General features: G+C 42.9%; 1 protein-coding gene across 2 annotated transcripts in view; it reads left to right on the plus strand.

The window, feature by feature from the left end:
• Positions 1-17,732, plus strand: part of mhc2a (major histocompatibility complex class II alpha chain precursor) — a 51,582-nt gene that overhangs the window by 24,148 nt on the left and 9,702 nt on the right. Inside the window, exons 1-2 of one of the 2 annotated variants that reach the window (XM_002942014.5) lie at positions 12,267-12,649; positions 12,723-12,838. In XM_002942014.5, coding sequence (XP_002942060.2) covers positions 12,760-12,838 — 79 coding nt within the window. In that variant the 5' untranslated portion in view covers positions 12,267-12,649; positions 12,723-12,759. Of the gene's footprint in view, positions 1-12,266; positions 12,650-12,722; positions 12,839-17,732 lie in introns of those variants that run through there. The other variant, XM_018096585.2, reaches the window with a different exon arrangement.

Below are 17,732 nucleotides of genomic sequence, written 5' to 3' on the forward strand. Positions count from 1 at the left end.
ACTCGCCCCCCCCTCTGGAATTTGCTTTGACTTCTGGCTTGTGGGCATGTCAGTTGTTCTAAACTTAGATTACTAAACACGCCCCCCAGTCTAGCAGCCAGTAAAGAGATGGCATTGCTGGTTCCCATAGAAACGCAGCTCTAGCTGTCTGCTTCAATTTTTTTCTCCTAACTTTCTCTCCTGAGCTCAGCTCAAACAAAGCAGAACTTTTATTAGACAGCTGTGCCTGTGTGAGCCTGTATTCTTGATGAAATGTATGCTGAATAAGGGTATGTGTGTGTATGCTGTTTGTGGATTTAAATGTATCTGATTATGTATCAGAGGAAAAATGGCCACCGGGTGAAAGCTGCTATTGGCTTTAGGAAAATGTGATGGTGCTGGCAAGAAGAGGGGATATATGCAGTACAAATTATGCCATTTGGGTGGGGGAGACATGCCCAACTGATATACATTGTAGGCAAATGTAGGCTTTATATGTCCTTTAAGTCAGAGCCACCGGGGCAGAGAATAGAAAAGGACAGACAATATGCAGCTTTTTATAGCAATCATATACACAAATAACTTAAAAACTTTCACAAATTTGCGATGAATGTATATTGCAAAGTTGCTTAGAATTATGTTTTATTTTATTAGGCAAAAAATGATTTTTGGGGTTGACATGTCCTTTAAAGCTGCTAGGAGATATAAATGGGGGTGGAGGCAAAGTGCGTTGTAGACAAAAGGGGTCATTTATGATACATAAGTGCAGTGTGCAAAGTTTTTATGCTCATGGGGCTCTCTCAGTTCCAGGAGGGTTTGAGAGGGACGTTTTTATACTACTTCTACTTGTGCCCATGAGCACACTCAAGCTTCATAGTATTTAGTATTTAACATACCTGCAAAAAACAAACAAACAGTGCAGGTTAAAGGAACAGTAACACCAAAAAATGAAAGTGTATAAAAATAATTAATATATTATGTACTATTTCCCTGCACTGGTAAAAGTTGTGTGTTTGCTTCATAAACACTACTATAGTTTATATAAATACCCTGTTGTGTAGCCATGGGGGCAGCCATTTAAATTGAAAAAAGGAGAAAAGGCACAGGTTACTAAGCAGATAACAGATAAGTAACATAGATTCCCATTGTATTCTACACAGTTATCTGTTATCTTCTTATGTAACCTGTGCCTTTTCTCCTTTTTTCAATTTAAATGGCTGCCCCCATGGCTACACAACAGCTATTTCTATTAACTACAGTAGTCTTTCTGAAGCAAACACACAACCTTTACCAGTGCAGGGCAACAGTACATTATATTTTAATTATTTTAAAACATTTTTATTTTTTAGTGTTACTGTTCCTTTAAATTCATACAAATAGATAATATGCAGTACATGAACATTTGTTTCTTATGTTTAAGTCAGCAGGTATGCATACCTCCCAACATTTTGAAAATGGAAAGAGGGACAAAAAGAAATGCTGAGCGCCGTGCGGTAAAATTTTCATGACCACGCCCATTTTGCGACCACACACCCTAAATACCACTCCCATTTGACTAAATTGGCAGGTTATATAAAGTTTGAACACATTTCTGTGGGTTTTGGGGTCTTGTTTTATGAGCTGAAATTGCCCTTTAAGCTGTGAGTCTCAGTTCCCCCAAGAGACCTGTTTAGCTTATTAGTTACAATGTATCTCAGTGCAGGTGTGGCTTATTAAGTTTTTCTGGGCTCTCTGCCAAAAGCTACTTTTTAATTAAATTTGTATCTTTTTTAGCAGTCAGTGCAGGAGATCAAAGGGAAATGAGGGACTTTTCAGTAAAAATCCAGGACTGGGAGTTGAGCTGCCAAAAGAGAGCCTGTCCCGCGAAAATCGGGACAGTTGGGAGGTATGGATGGCCCGAGTGAAGAGCAAGTGGGAAAGCTAGTGTAAATTGATGTATGGTGGCCACAAGATGTCACTATTACAGCACAATATCTCCAAGCAACTTTGGTATTATTACTATATTTCTTTATATAACGCTGACATAAGACCTTTAGAGATAATACATCATTCATTGCCCCAGTTCCTTCAGTTGTTTAGTAATAACAGTGTTATGCAACAACACTTTTTGTGCGTAGGACAGCCTGTGGTCTTAGGGCAAGGCAAAGGCCGTCGTAAAGCACACATTCGCCATGCAAACAGGGGAGCGAAAGAAAATTGGGGGTAAGAGATCCAGGACTAGTAGTTGGCAACAGAGGTACCTGCCTAGTGCCCCCTCACTGTTGTGCCCTAGGCAGGTGCCTCTTCTGCCTACCTCTAGTTCTACCCCTAGTTCTGGCCCTCCGCTTGCATATGCATTTTTGCACCTATATCTGCTCCATGTAGCTCCCTACAGGCTAACGCCGGACTTGTCACCAGGCCCATGGTGGTGGGGGGCTGGGGGTGTGCATAAGATCAGATCCGCTTTACTCTCCCTCTATAAAAAAAAAAAAAACAGGAAAGAGGAAATTAGCTATGCATGCCCTTACCCTACCTATCAGTGTAACTCTGCACATAAAAAATTAGGAGACAGACAGTAGCAGTGACTGCAGTTAAGCAAGCGCCCCATACCAACTCAGCCACTGCAAGCAAGTAGTTGAAACTGCTCTTCTTTGGCTGGGGGAACACACAAAGTTTTTGAAAAATAACTTGTTTAGCAGCAGCAGGAAGCAAACACTGTTATCTACAGAACTTACAATAAAAAGAAGAGGTGTATGCAAGAATGACATGATGCTTAAACAGACATTCCCTGACAGGATTATGGAACCATTCCCTTATGTGTGATGCTCTACTTCTGATTCCTTCTTATAGGAGACTGTCACTAAAATGAAAATGTAAATATAAGCTTCATCTCATGCAAATGAGAATCTTTCTAAATACAATCAATTAAACATTTAGTCCCATTTCTAAAATATTCAAGTTACTCCTCACTAGGGTCAGATATTGATTGACAGGTAGGTCTAATACATCTCTTAGGGGAGTTCCCTTTTGAAGCAGATGTGTAAGAACTAACTCAGATAACCAACTCCAGCATAGACAAAATCTAACAAAACTCTGGCACAACTCCTGCATGTAGAACAAGATTATTTTGGAAAAAAAGAGCATCTTCTTGGTAGAGAGAGCACCCCCCAAAATAATATATTAGACCCAGGGCCATACCTGCAATAAGGTAAGGTGAAAACCTTGCCTCAGGCTGCACGGAGTGGCCAGTTACCAGGGGTGTAAATAGCAACCACTGGTAATTTTTTAAAATGGAAAGTCAGCTCTGCCAGTACAAAATGTGCAATATCACTCTCTGCGCTAAATGCATCCCCCTGGACCCAATCTGACGCTAAAGTTGTAAGTGCAGTGTGGAAGAGAGGGTGATATTGGGGCCCGAGGCAACAGCAGCCCCAGAACTAGTGCTGATTAGACCTGTCAATCAAAATTTGACTTTGACTTCTGCTTGAAGAGAGAACAAAGAGATACAGGTGCTAAGAAGGAGATATTGAAACTTTGCTATTTCAGAAATGGTACAGAATTGTTAATGGATTACATTTAGAAGGTTTCTTATTTCACTGAGATGACTCTAATATAAATTTTCATTTTCATGATAGGACTGTCCCTGAAGAGACTGTTATTGGTGATGTGAACCACAGTCATTTTGAAGTCTTTATTAGACATATGAGGTATATTTATATACTGTCAGCGGGGGCCTTCGGCACCCACGGGGAGGGTGAAGTCAGGATCAAGGAGGAAGGCCGCTTCCAGCGAGTCCGAGCGAAGTACAGATGCGGGATAATCCAATAGAGAGGTCGGGTCCAGGCAAAGGTCACTTGAGGCAGGCAGCAAGGTTCAAGGTCAGGAACAGGCAAAGGTACAGCAACAGGAAAGCAAGCAGACAATTAGGAACCCAGGAACACAATAGGAATATTGAGCTATACTCGGGCATTGAACCTGGGTCTCTGGCGTCCTTTTAAGTTTGAATTTGGCGCCATAGCGCGTGACGTCATCGCGCCGGCGTCCTTGCGCCCACGTGGAGCCCTGGGCGCCGCCATCTTGGATTCGCCGCGCTGGGAGGAAGGACGCCGCCGCACAGGAGCAGGTAGGGAGCGTCGCCGATCCATGACAGTACCCCCCCTCCCACGGGGGGCCACTGGACCACTAGGCCGAGGCTTCTGAGGAAATTGACCATGGAATGCCTTCACAAGACGAGGAGCATGTACATCAGAGTCTTTCTCCCAGGAGCATTCCTCAGGGCCGAATCCCTTCCATTGGACGAGGTATTGAAGTGATCCCCTGGAGAGCCTAGAATCTAGAATCTTCTCAACTTCGTACTCTTGCTGACCATCCACGAGGACGGCAGAAGGAGGGGACTGAGCAGAAGAGAAGTGATTGAGCACTACTGGTTTCAACAAGGAGACGTGGAACACGTTAGGAATCCGCATCTCTGGGGGAAGTTGTAGCCGGACTGCCACGGGATTGATCACCTCAGAGATGGAGAAGGGACCCAGGAACTTGGGACCCAGTTTCGGAGATGGTACCTTCAAGCGGATGTTCTTGGAAGAAAGCCAGACTTTTTCACCAACCTTGTATGGAGGGGAAGGCTTTCTCCGACGATCAGCGAAGGTCTTGTGTACCAGGGAACTTTTCTCCAAATTAGACTTGGTGGCAGCCCAGATAACAGACATGTGAGCCGCCAGGTCATCTGCAGCGGGAACTTCGGAGAGGAGAAAATCTTGAGGGAAGGCCAAAGGATGTTGACCATACACCGACAAGAAAGGAGATCTTCCAGTGGAGGAATGACTGGCATTGTTGTGAGCGAATTCTGCCCACGGGAGTAAATCTGACCAGTCGTCTTGGCAAAGGGAAACATGGTTTCGCAGGAATTGTTCAAGAGCTTGGTTTACACGCTCTGCTGCCCCATTGGTCTGAGGGTGATAGGCCGAGGAGAACTGAAGAGATACTCCCAGAGACTTGCACAAGGAGCGCCAAAATCTGGACACAAACTGAGACCCCCTATCGGAGACAATTTCCACAGGGAAACCATGCAAACGAAAGATATGCTGTATGAAGAGTTGAGCCAGTTCTACAGCCGAGGGGAGTTTCCTCAAGGGTACGAAGTGTGCCATCTTGCTGAAGCGGTCTATCACTACCCAAATGACAGTGTTACCACAGGAGGGCGGCAACTCCACAATAAAGTCCATACCCAAATGCGTCCATGGGCGAGAGGGTATTGGCAATGGATGCAGAAGACCGCAGGGTCGAGAGTGGCTGGCTTTAGTGGTGGCACATACAGTACAAGCTGCGACAAAGTCTCGGACATCCTTGCGGATGGTCGGCCACCAAACTAGGCGTTGAAGAAGTTCAAGAGTTTTTTCAGAACCAGGGTGGCCAGCTTGTTTGGAGCTATGAGTCTGCTGGAGAATGGGAAGGCGTAACTCAGGAGGTACAAATTCCATCCCTATGGGAGTATCTGGAGGAGCGGCAGACTGGCTTAGCAATATTTGTTCAGCGAATTGGGGCAATACAGAGGCAATGATCCTGGATGGAGGAATGATAGGCTCTTGCTCTATAGGTAGACGATCCTCTGGGGAGAAACTCCGGGACAGGGCGTCTGCCTTCCGATTCTTGGTCCCAGGACGATACGTCAGGACAAAATTGAAACGGGAGAAGAAAAGCGACCACCTCGCCTGACGGGGATTCTGTCTCTTTAGAGACTGTAGAAATTCTAGGTTCTTATGATCGGTATAGATCGTGACCGGATGAGATGCTCCCTCTAAGAGGTGTCGCCATTCCTCGAGGGCGAGTTTGACAGCCAGGAGTTCACGATTCCCAATGTCGTAATTCTGCTCGGCGGAGGAAAACTTCTTGGAGAAGTATGCACATGGATGGAGCTTACCATCTGCAGAATGTCTTTGGGAAAGGATAGCACCTGCTCCTACATCAGAGGCGTCGACTTCAATAAAGAAGGGTAGATGAGGCTCTGGGTGTCGAAGAACAGAGGCCGAAATGAAGGCATCCTTCAGGGACTGGAAGGCTTCAAGGGCCACAGGAGGCCAACAATTGGGTCTCCCTCCTTTGCGGATGAGGGAAAGGATAGGAGCAATGCGGGAAGAAAAGCCTTTAATGAATTGGCGGTAATAGTTCGCAAATCCTAAAAACCTCTGGATTGCTTTAGTACTCTGGGGGAGTGGCCACTTCTGGATAGCAGATACCTTGGCAGGATCCATTTCGAAGCCCCTAGACGAGATAATGTAGCCCAGGAAGGAGATCTTTGGTACTTCAAAAGTGCATTTCTCCAACTTGGCGAAAAGAGAATTTTCTCTAAGGCGAGAAAGGGCTTCTTTGACTTGGGAGCGATGGGTCTCCAAATCTTGAGAGAAGATAAGGATGTCATCCAGGTACACGACTTCCCCAGAAGGTCCCGAAAAATATCGTTTACGAACTCTTGGAAGACGGCTGGAGCGTTGCAGAGGCCGAAGGGCATCACAAGGTACTCGTAATGCCCATCACGGGTATTGAAAGCCGTCTTCCACTCATCGCCCTGTCGGATCCTGATGAGATTATAGGCCCCACGGAGATCCAACTTAGAGAAAATCTTGGCCCCTTTTAGTTGGTCAAAAAGTTCTGAAATAAGGGGTAAAGGGTATCTGTTCTTAACAGTTATTTTATTGAGACCCCGGTAGTCAATACAGGGGCGGAGTCCACCGTCCTTCTTTTCGACAAAAAAGAAGCCAGCTCCTGCTGGAGAGGTAGAAGGACGGATAAATCCACGCTGGAGATTCTCAGAGATATACTCCTTCATGGCAGCCGTCTCTGCAGGGGATAAGGGATAGGTCCGCCCACGGGGTGGCATGATTCCAGGAAGGAGATCAATAGGGCAGTCATACCGCCGATGCGGGGGAAGAAACTCTGCTGACTTTTTACAAAAAACATCAGAGAAGTCCCTGTAGACGGAGGGCAGAGCTGAAGGACTCGTAGAGGAGACTGTAACCCGCTGGAGTGGCTGAAGAATTAAACAATGTCTTTGGCAGTACTGACTCCAACGGGAGATTTGACCTGATGACCAGTCAATCGAGGGGTTATGGAGTCGTAGCCATGGCAACCCCAGCACAACAGGAGACGAAGGACATGGAATGATCAGGAATGACATCTTTTCCAGATGTAGTGCTCCAATCTGGACAGATAGTTCACCGGTGGTTAAAGTGACGGTGTCCGTGGAGAGAGGTCTGTCATCGATGGCGAGGACCCGAATAGGAGGAGTCACTGGAAAGAGGGAAATGCCAACCTTTTTTGCGAATGCCAAGTCCATAAAGTTTCCTGCAGCTCCGGAATCAAGGAAGGCTGAGACTGGAATTGCCTGGGAGGGCAACCGGATCTGCACAGGAACATGAAATTGGTGAGATTGTTCCGCTGACTTAGGAACAATACTACCAGCAAAAGAAACAACAGTCTTACTTGAAGCAGGAGTATTCCCCAGCTTGACAGGGCAGGAAACCGCTAAGTGGGATTGTCCGCCGCAGTATAGACATAGGCCGGAAAGGCGTCTCCGAAGCTTCTCTTGTGCAGATAGTCGAGCCTTCCCAAGTTGCATGGGTTCCTCCGAAGGGGAAGTGGTAAACTGCGGGGAAGACGGGGGTATCATAGGGTTCTGGAAGCGCGGAGCCAGGACTGGATGAGACTTTTTACTCCGCTCTTTATCAGCCTGATGTTCCTTAAGGCGAGTGTCTACCTTAATAGCGAGAGCAATCAAATCTTCAAGGGAGTCAGGTAGATCTCTGGATACCAGGTCATCCTTCAGACGGGACGATAGGCCTTGGTAGAAGACTGCCTTATACGCCTCCTCATTCCAGGAAGTTTCCGCCATGAGGGTTCTAAAGTCTATGGCATACTCACTGGCACCGAGACTGCCCTGGCGGATTTGCAGCAGGCGTGAAGAGGCAGTAGCGACCCGACCAGGGGCATCAAAGATGGTTCTGAACATCTGTAGAAATTCCTTCACATCAAATGTCAGGGGTGACTGACTCTCCCAGAGAGAAGTTGCCCATTCCAGTGGTTTGCCCTCCAGACGAGACATAACGTAGCCCACCTTCGCTCGCTCACAGGAGAATTGGGAAGGTTGGAACTCAAACTGAATCTGGCATTGAGTCACGAATCCCCTGCAGGCCTGCGGATTGCCACTGTAGCGCGGAGGAGGAGGTATTCGTGGCTCACGAGCTGGCGGCATCGCTGGCGGAGGAACCACCACAGCAGGAGGAATTTCCGCGACAGCGGGAGTAACGGGCAAACGGGACAAAATGGAATCAAGTACTTGCCCAATTCTGACTTGCTGGGATTCATACGCCTCCATACGGGACGCCAGCCCGCGAAGGGCTCTTCCGACGTCCAGTACCGCTTCCTCGGGATCCAGGCCCGAGTATAATGTCAGCGGGGGCCTTCGGCACCCACGGGGAGGGTGAAGTCAGGATCAAGGAGGAAGGCCGCTTCCAGCGAGTCCGAGCGAAGTACAGATGCGGGATAATCCAATAGAGAGGTCGGGTCCAGGCAAAGGTCACTTGAGGCAGGCAGCAAGGTTCAAGGTCAGGAACAGGCAAAGGTACAGCAACAGGAAAGCAAGCAGACAATTAGGAACCCAGGAACACAATAGGAATATTGAGCTATACTCGGGCATTGAACCTGGGTCTCTGGCGTCCTTTTAAGTTTGAATTTGGCGCCATAGCGCGTGACGTCATCGCGCCGGCGTCCTTGCGCCCACGTGGAGCCCTGGGCGCCGCCATCTTGGATTCGCCGCGCTGGGAGGAAGGACGCCGCCGCACAGGAGCAGGTAGGGAGCGTCGCCGATCCATGACATATACAAAGCTATAGACATGGGGCTGTAGGGAAGAACTGTAACTAAATTGTGATACTATTAGTACTCCCTTAAACTCCATTAAAGAGTTAATGGTTAGGAGAACCCAACATACCTGCACATTCTGATGTTTATGCCCCCGTTTTTGTTTTTTTTTTTTACAAAGTAATATACTGTAGCACATATTTTAAGTTTGTGTGTTAGTTTAGTTCCTTAGTAAGAGCCATGCACAGCAGCAGTGAGTCTGTTTCGCCAAAAAAAATTGTGAAACTGCTGAAAAATTTGTATGCAACTATTTTTCTCAAATAACAACAAAAAATTCAGTGAAAATAAAACGACATTTTAATGGCTCAAAGATTTTTTCAAGACATAATACATAACAAATTCAAATGTATACTATACCACACAGTGACAGGGTACATCCTAGTGCCTCTCCTAACGCGTTTCGCACAAAGTGCTTCATCAGAGGAGGTATTGTGTGCTGATGTCACTTCCCTTTTATACCAAACAGCATATTTCATATACAGTGTGCAGGGTTAATGCTGTACCTTATAGTGAGCATATATTACAATAATACTTAAGATATACACATTTCAGGGTTTAAAATTACCCTGTATTCAGCATAATTTATAACAATTCTTGAAAAATACATGTTCCAGGGTCTAAACTTGCCCTGTATTCAGCATAGATTATACAAAACCACATAAAACAACTTCATAGAGCTTATCTATTTTAGAAAAAATCTTTTCAGTGAAAAACTTTAACTTTTTCATTTTTTCTAACCACTATAGTGGATATTATAGCCACTGTGTTAAAACATCACACACAATAAAATACATTGGTGTAGTTCAGTGCAAAATAGTGCAAAACAATTAAAACAGAATAAAAACATTTACTTATTTATTCTCTTTTCCTTTTCGACCCAGACCAGTTATCCTTAAGTTGTTTCTTTAGACCCAGACCAGTTGCCCTTAACTTATTAAATGCCATGGATTGTAACTCTTACTTCTCCTACATAAGTTATTTCCAAGGTGATACCAAAAACGGTTTTAATTCAAATTTTGTGTTCATCCCGTTTGGTATTACAGTATTTAATGTAAAAATCCACTTAGATTCTAGCCGCAACAATTTAGTGACCAGATTTCCTTCACTTCTTTCATCTATTTTATCAATGCCGAACATTTGAAAATGCATCTGTTTGCCATCATGCGAGTATTTAAAATGTTTGTAGTGGCTATAATATCCACTATAGTGGTTAGAAAAAATGAAAAAGTTAAAGTTTTTCACTGAAAAGATTTTTTCTAAAATAGATAAGCTCTATGAAGTTGTTTTATGTGGTTTTGTATAATCTATGCTGAATACAGGGCAAGTTTAGACCCTGGAACATGTATTTTTTAAGAATTGTTATAAATTATGCTGAATACAGGGTAATTTTAAACCCTGAAATGTGTATATCTTAAGTATTATTGTAATATATGCTCACTATAAGGTACAGCATTAACCCTGCACACTGTATATGAAATATGCTGTTTGGTATAAAAGGGAAGTGACATCAGCATACAATACCTCCTCTGATGAAGCACTTTGTGCGAAACGCGTTAGGAGAGGCACTAGGATGTACCCTGTCACTGTGTGGTATAGTATACATTTGAATTTGTTATGTATTATGTCTTGAAAAAATCTTTGAGCCATTAAAATGTCGTTTTATTTTCACTGAATTTTTTGTTGTTATTTGTATATTGATTCAGGGCCCATCAGTGAAATATAAAATGTGATTTCCTTTCCCAATTTATATTGTTGCAATTAACTATTTTTCTCACTCCAAATACATTAAATGTCAATGGCTGTTTTTTCTCTGCAAATTTTTTGTTGTGGCAAATTTTTGCCACAGTTTTAAAAAAAATTGCTAATGGTGAAATGCAATATTTTGTAGCAAATACATGCCTGGCTAAAAAAAATGCTCATCACTAGAAAGCAGTACCTAGTAAGTTGCAGGCACCACATAGTGTTGTCTACCAGGTTTCCTAGTTGTCTACATGCACCGATAATATTGTATGAAATCTCATTTTGTACGATAATTGGTGCGTGTATGGCAACTTGGTGAGGCGACCGATATCGCAGAAGACTGCAGATATCAGACAACTTGCCGATTGGGCGGGTTAAAAGATTTTCATCAGGCACCACTGAAAGCGCCTGAGTAAAATCTACCTTCAGGGCTGAATTGGCAAAAGGAGGTAGAAATCCTATTGTTTCTACCTCCATATCTGACAATTCAGCCCTGAATGTCAGTGGAGGGTGGGAACGACCATCCACGACCATCGGTCGCACGAAAGATCGAAAAACGCCACGTGTGTGGCCAGCTTAAAGGAGAACTATACCACCCAGGTACAAAAGCCCTTTTAACTGCCCTGCATTGACCCCCCTCACCTCTCCCTTCTCGCATAGCCTATAACTTTAAGAACTATAGAAAATCCCAACCTAAAAAAGCAGTGTAGCTGTGTACCTGGGCACCATCTTCCGTTCATTAGAAAATGGTGCCTAGGTACACTGCTGCGCTGCTCTGCTTTTTTAGCTTGGGTTAGGGTCACTTTTCAAAGTTATAGGCTATGCGAGAAGGGAGGGCAGTTATGGGGTATTTTGTACCTGGGGGGTGTAGTTCTCCTTTAATGAAGGCCTGTATTTAACATTTGTTTTGAATGCTATAGTCCAGGGGTGGCCAAGACGTCGATCGTGGTCCACCAGTCAATCCCCCATGGATTTCTGGTGGACCACGACGAAGCCAGGGGATGCAGAAGTGCGGCGTGAATATGTACGTACGCTGCATTTGGGGGAGGAGTCGCCGATGGAAAAAGTCTGGCCACCCCTGCTATAGTCACTTCACATGTATACCTACTGAACAGCAAGTGCAAGTGACATGCATCTAGATGACCTTATCCCACAACTTGCTCTCTTTTTGCCTATAGTTTTGGGCATAGAGATTAAAACCAGTCTGTTGTGGGCAAAATAAAGCTCTAATTCTGGAAAATATTGTTGACTTGTGGGCAATAAAACATGTGTATTTGGGCCTTGGGAAGCTGTGTGTTGCCAAATGTGAATAATGCATTTTGCAGTAATTCATATTTGTTCTCTTAAAACAGATTGCCTAAGTGTTTTCCCCTGGTTTCTCCAAGGCTGGTGGGGAAAAAAAAGCATATGCCTTGCTTAAAAAAAGACTACACACAATTTCTTTCTTTATTATGCAGTTAACAAAGAAACATAAACAGATCCGTTTTCAATATAATAAACTACACACAATTAATATAAACAAGGGTTTCAGAAGAAGCCAGTTACAGCTAAAAGGAAAAGTTTCTGCTTAGCAACAAATGATGTCATCTAGATGGAGCTATGCTATAGGAGGTAAACAAGAAACTGAGCTATTATTGGTATGCTGCAAACATATTTCTCTTACAGATAGCTCAGGTGATTTAATCTGGACTATAATGATACTTTTATGTGCAGCTTCGTGTGTTCACCAAGAAGGAGTCTGCAAACCACATGACTTTTAGGAACTTGAAAACGAAGAGGTTATGAAAGCCCCTAAGCATTTAACTACGAATGCACACAGAGATTACTGGAGATATATCTCTGCATACAAATGGCTGCAGTTCCTGAATATATATTTACAGCATGATCTTGGAAATTTATTTACAGACTTTTGACAGCATTATTCTGGATGCTATGTATATAGACTTTTTGAAGTTCCTATTATAAGTAAATGAATATTCTGAAGGCAGAAATTAATATAAATTAAGACTTAATTAACACTCCTGGAGCTGATATTAGGTAAGACTATCCTGGATTTTATTGTGGCGAAAAGTGGATTATAACATTCTGACAATATGTTCTGTGATTCCAGAGAGGGTCTGTGCTGTGCATGACAAGGCTTCCCCCATATGGATGTTTGGATCATGTGGAGCATTTGGATGTTGCTGTTGGAGACGCTCCTTGTGATAACGTTGGGGGCTGAGCAAGGTAAGTATTAACAGTAATGGAGGTTTGTAGTCTGTTAAATAGCAAGTCTGAAAAAATAATATAACAAAGTATATTTTATGGTATTAAGCTATTGGTAAATTTAACTACAATTCTATACTGTGGGTCTGACACTTAAAATGACATAGCAGATGTAATTTCCCCCCCAGGTCTTTTAGTAGATCATCATAACTTGCAGGACCAGTAACAACAAAGTAAAATATTTTTCTTCACATTTAAATGGGTTGTTAACTAAACACTTTTTTCTCTGTTCAGTTATAGGTGCTGCCTCTTAACTGTTACAATTTGCTACTTTAGTTGCTAAATTTCTCAGCAGCATCTGTGTGATGTTAGCAACTATTGTATCAATTCTAACAGCTGCCTTTAATGAAACTCAGGGATTCTGTGCAGCGGGGCAAAGATAAGAAATGTATTGACTAATGTAGGAAATACATGCATTATAGAGCCAGTGACCCTCCTCCCAGAGATGCTCCAGGGCTGGGGTGGCCAGACTTTCTTTGGTTGCGATCGACGTGACGCAGCGTACGTAAGCATTCATGGAGCACTTCCGCATCCCTGGCTTGATCGTGGTCCACCAGAAATCCACGTTACATAGTTACATAGGGTTGAAAAAAGACCAGTGTCCATCAAGTTCAACCCATCCAAGTAAACCCAGCACACCTAACCCACACCTACCAATCTATACACTCACATACATAAACTATATATATACAACCAGTAATACTAACTGTAGATATTAGTATCACACTAGCCTTGGATATTCTGATTGATCAAGAACTCATCCAGGCCTCTCTTAAAGGCATTAACAGAATCTGCCATTACCACATCACTAGGAAGGGCATTCCACAGCCTCACTGCCCTCACCGTGAAAAACCACCTACGCTGCTTCAAATGGAAGCTCCTTTCCTCTAATCTAAAGGGGTGACCTCTGGTGCGTTGATTGTTTTTATGGGAAAAAAGAACATCCCCCAACTGCCTATAATCCCCTCTAATGTACTTGTACAGAGTAATCGTGTCCCCTCGCAAGCGCCTCTTTTCCAGAGAAAACAACCCCAACCTCGACAGTCTCACCTCATAGTTTAAATCTTCCATCCCCTTAACCAGTTTAGTTGCACGTCTCTGCACTCTCTCCAGCTCATTAATATCCTTCTTAAGGACTGGAGCCCAAAACTGCACTGCATACTCAAGGTGAGGCCTTTTGGAGGGATCAACTGGTGGACCGCAATCAACGTATTGGCCACCCCTGCTCCAGGCAGACCCGAGAAGGGGGAAAGTTAACTGAAGGAATCATAAAATTAAAAAATAGGAGATTATTGAAAACAGTTTATTTCTGGAAATATCTGCAAATATCTGAATATATCTGAAAATAACTCAAATGAAAGTGCTCATTTATTGCGTGTAACATCACACTCTGGGGGCATGTTTGGGTCCAGTGCCTTGAGGCTGCACTGTACAATTACATTCTTGACAATTCTGTGTCCATTCTTTTTGGCAACAATTTGGAGAAGGCTTTTTTTCAGTTGTAGCTCAATAAAGAACAACTTCAGCTGACACTTGGTATTAAACATGGCTATGTTAAGTTTATTTGCCTCTGATTACCCTTAAAAATCCCATGCTAAGTTCATATAGTTCTTTACTGACTCTCCTACCACATCAAGATTAGAACTGAGGACATGTAATTTTATATGTAGTGTTGCCCATATAGTGTATCTATGATTACATGTATGAAGGAGGAATCCCCTATGTAGAACTATGTGGACAAACTGCCAGTCTGGGCCTTTTAAGAGAATTACCAGGACCCCAGGAAGATGCCTGGGACTCCATATGTTCCTGGCCAGCTCAAGGGAGCTAGGGCTTTGAATGTGACATGGACAAACAAGATGGCCATCTTTGTTATTATATTTATACAAGCTACACACCACTCCTGCAGGCAACTTCTCACCACTTCGAATAAACAAAGCAATGCTTAGGCCTTTCCACTGGAAATTAACTTTGTTTTAAGTGGAAACAAAGTGGGGCATTAGCTTAATGGCTGGACTACAGAAGTTATTACCTAAGATAGACTAATTAAATCCTACTGCTGTGCCCAAAGTAATGTAATAAAATAAATGACTTCCATTTTTAACTGCTTACTGCTTACCCTGGGCTGGTGCTTCTGTTCACTATAAACTGAACCAGTCCAGGATGATTCTGTATGAGCTCATTGTCGCCATCTTCTTTGGCTTTTTCTGTCTTCCCTTAAAGGACAAGGCAACACAAAATATAATTTTTTGCTTAATAAAAGAAAATTCTAAGCAGCTTTGCAATATACATTTATTACAAGTTTGTAATGGTTTTTGAGTTATTTGTATTTATAATTGCTATTAGAAGCAGTGTTTGCCCGTCCTTTTCTATTCTCTGCCCCAGGGGCTCAGACTGTTGAAACAATGTAACACAAGGCAGCAGACTGACAGACCTGCCTTGCTGGAGAAGCAAGACCTTTGCAACATTGTTTAAAATGTAACAACCGGGAGTTCAGCAAATGCTGCTTTCAATAGCAATTACATTTACAAGTAACGTTTAAAGCGCTACAAATTTTTAATTACTTCATATTGGAAAGTTGCTTGCTTAGAATTATGTTTTCTTTCATTATGCAAAAAATTATTTTTGGGGTTGACATGCCCTTTAATTTTGGTCCGGGCAGATTGATGTGCAGTAGTGAAAAGCTGAGCTTCAGATGCAAAAAGCCAGTTTTGTCATTCTACTGCACATGTGTCTGTCCAGGCCTAAAGAAAAAAAGAAAGAAGCAGAAGATCAAATGAGCTCCTACAGAAATACCCTAAATTGGTGCAGCTTTATTCAAACAGGAGCTATGACCCTGGGTATCAGGTAAGCAATTATAATCACTGTGAGGTTGCCTAAGATTTGGCACTCTCCAGCAGGGGTGGGCCAAGCCGACCAGGCGCCCTAGGCAACCCGGTCGGCCACCATGCCCCCCCCACATGAGCAGTAGCATGTGGGGGGGTTGCAATGCGATGGGTCATTGCCCCTGCCGCTAATGACAAGCGGCGGGGGCAATGACAAAGGAGGAGGACTAGGGGTAGGCAGAAGTGGCTCCTGTCTGGCACCCCCTAATCGTTGCACCCTAGGCAGCTGCCTCTTCTGCCTACCCCCAGTTCCGGCCCTGCTTTCCAGTGATTATTCCTTTAGTTCTCCCTTAAAAGGTGTGTTTTTTTTTAAGTAGTTACCTTTTTTGTGTGTTTTTAAGGTTATGTAACAAAAGGCATTGTTTGCCCAGGAGCAGTAACCAATAGCAACCAATCAGTAGGTAGACTTTACTAGTCACCTGTTTAAAGGCAAACTTTATTGGTTGCTATGGGTTAAACTGGGCACATTTCGTGCCTATTTTTAATATGGGGGTAAATAACTTTAAATATATCGGTTTTAAGACACTTTTTAGAACTTAAAACCTTGTTGCTGCTTGACCCCCAAAACAGGCTTTGAATGTGATTCATGGAGGCAGCAGATTTGAAACTCTTTGGTCTGCTACTTTTTATTTATTTATATGGCATAATACATTCTTCTGGGTAGCATGGTATAATTCTCTCTTTTCTGTAGCTTAAAATACTAATTTTGGCACCAGTGGTGATGCTGCCATGTGGCGAATTGAAAAACTCAGACGGCAGCAGCCTGCAAGTTACCATTGCAAAAAGGCGCACCTGGCAATTTAAAGAGCTAAAATTCAGATTTTTAAATCATAATTTTGCTCTGCTACTGCAGAGAATGCAATTGCTCATTCTGCACTAGCGATGTGGCCCTCAGAAAGGTAAGCAACAGGTGTGAGGGACCCATGGAACGGCCCTAGTAGGTGCTACACCTGTTGCAGCATATTTAGTAATTTAGGGGCCAAAACGCCTGTTCAACAATTATCTGGATGTAAGTTAGCCAAATATCCATTTGGCAGGTTTGAAAATCCAGTTTCACATTATTATGATTTGCTCATTACAACAGGCTTTTGAATTTCCATTATTATACAGATTATATACATGGCTGTTGAATTCAAATTATTAGACACTAGAAAGCAGAAATTCCTGATTCAGCTGTTTTGGGATAACACCTTACATGTCCCAGGATAGTAGCTTTATTAACTCACCCTTGGACTAAAATATGAAATAGTAACAGTATTATTTGATATTTGATGTTATCACATCTTAATTGAGAAGTGAGTATAGAAAATCTAGGGGTAATTCTTCATGTATTAGTGATTTTTACTGAACAGACCCTTAAGAGTTGAACTTTTCTTTTAAGGCATATGATACACATGTTATATTTCCTACACTAAAAGAGCTCTAGAGTCTCCAGAATGTGGTAATTATTTCAGGAGTAAAATACAGCCTGAGGTTCTTACCTTGCCTTGTGCCAGAAGTGCCCCTATAAAGCTAACTTTACAAGAAATCAATATGCCAGTGTACCACCAACAACTATTCTAGAGACTAACAGATGGGGATGCAGCACATAGTATACATGGGATTTTTCTCAGAAGGCATTACAGCAATAATAGGATCTTGTTTGGGGGGTAGGGGTGACACGTGTATTAAAGGGGTAGTTCACCTTTAGGTAAACTTTTAGTATGTTTAAATTTGCTACAGTTTTTTAGTTATTTGCTGGTTACTTCTACCTCTTATCCAGCTTTCCAGTTTTTTATCCGGCAGCAAAAAACCTTTTAAACTATTTATTACATATCTTTCTATTTGGCCCTCTCTTATGCATCTTTTAGTGTGCCATTCAAACTGCTGCCGTTTTTCTAGGGTTAACTGTAATTTAATTGTTGCTGAAATTTTAGATCGATAAGCCACAGAACAGAAAGCTGAATTATTCAAAAAATTCAAAAAATAAA

This window comes from Xenopus tropicalis, chromosome 8 (assembly GCF_000004195.4).
Source record: "Xenopus tropicalis strain Nigerian chromosome 8, UCB_Xtro_10.0, whole genome shotgun sequence".
In the NCBI taxonomy this organism is placed as follows: domain Eukaryota; kingdom Metazoa; phylum Chordata; class Amphibia; order Anura; family Pipidae; genus Xenopus; species Xenopus tropicalis.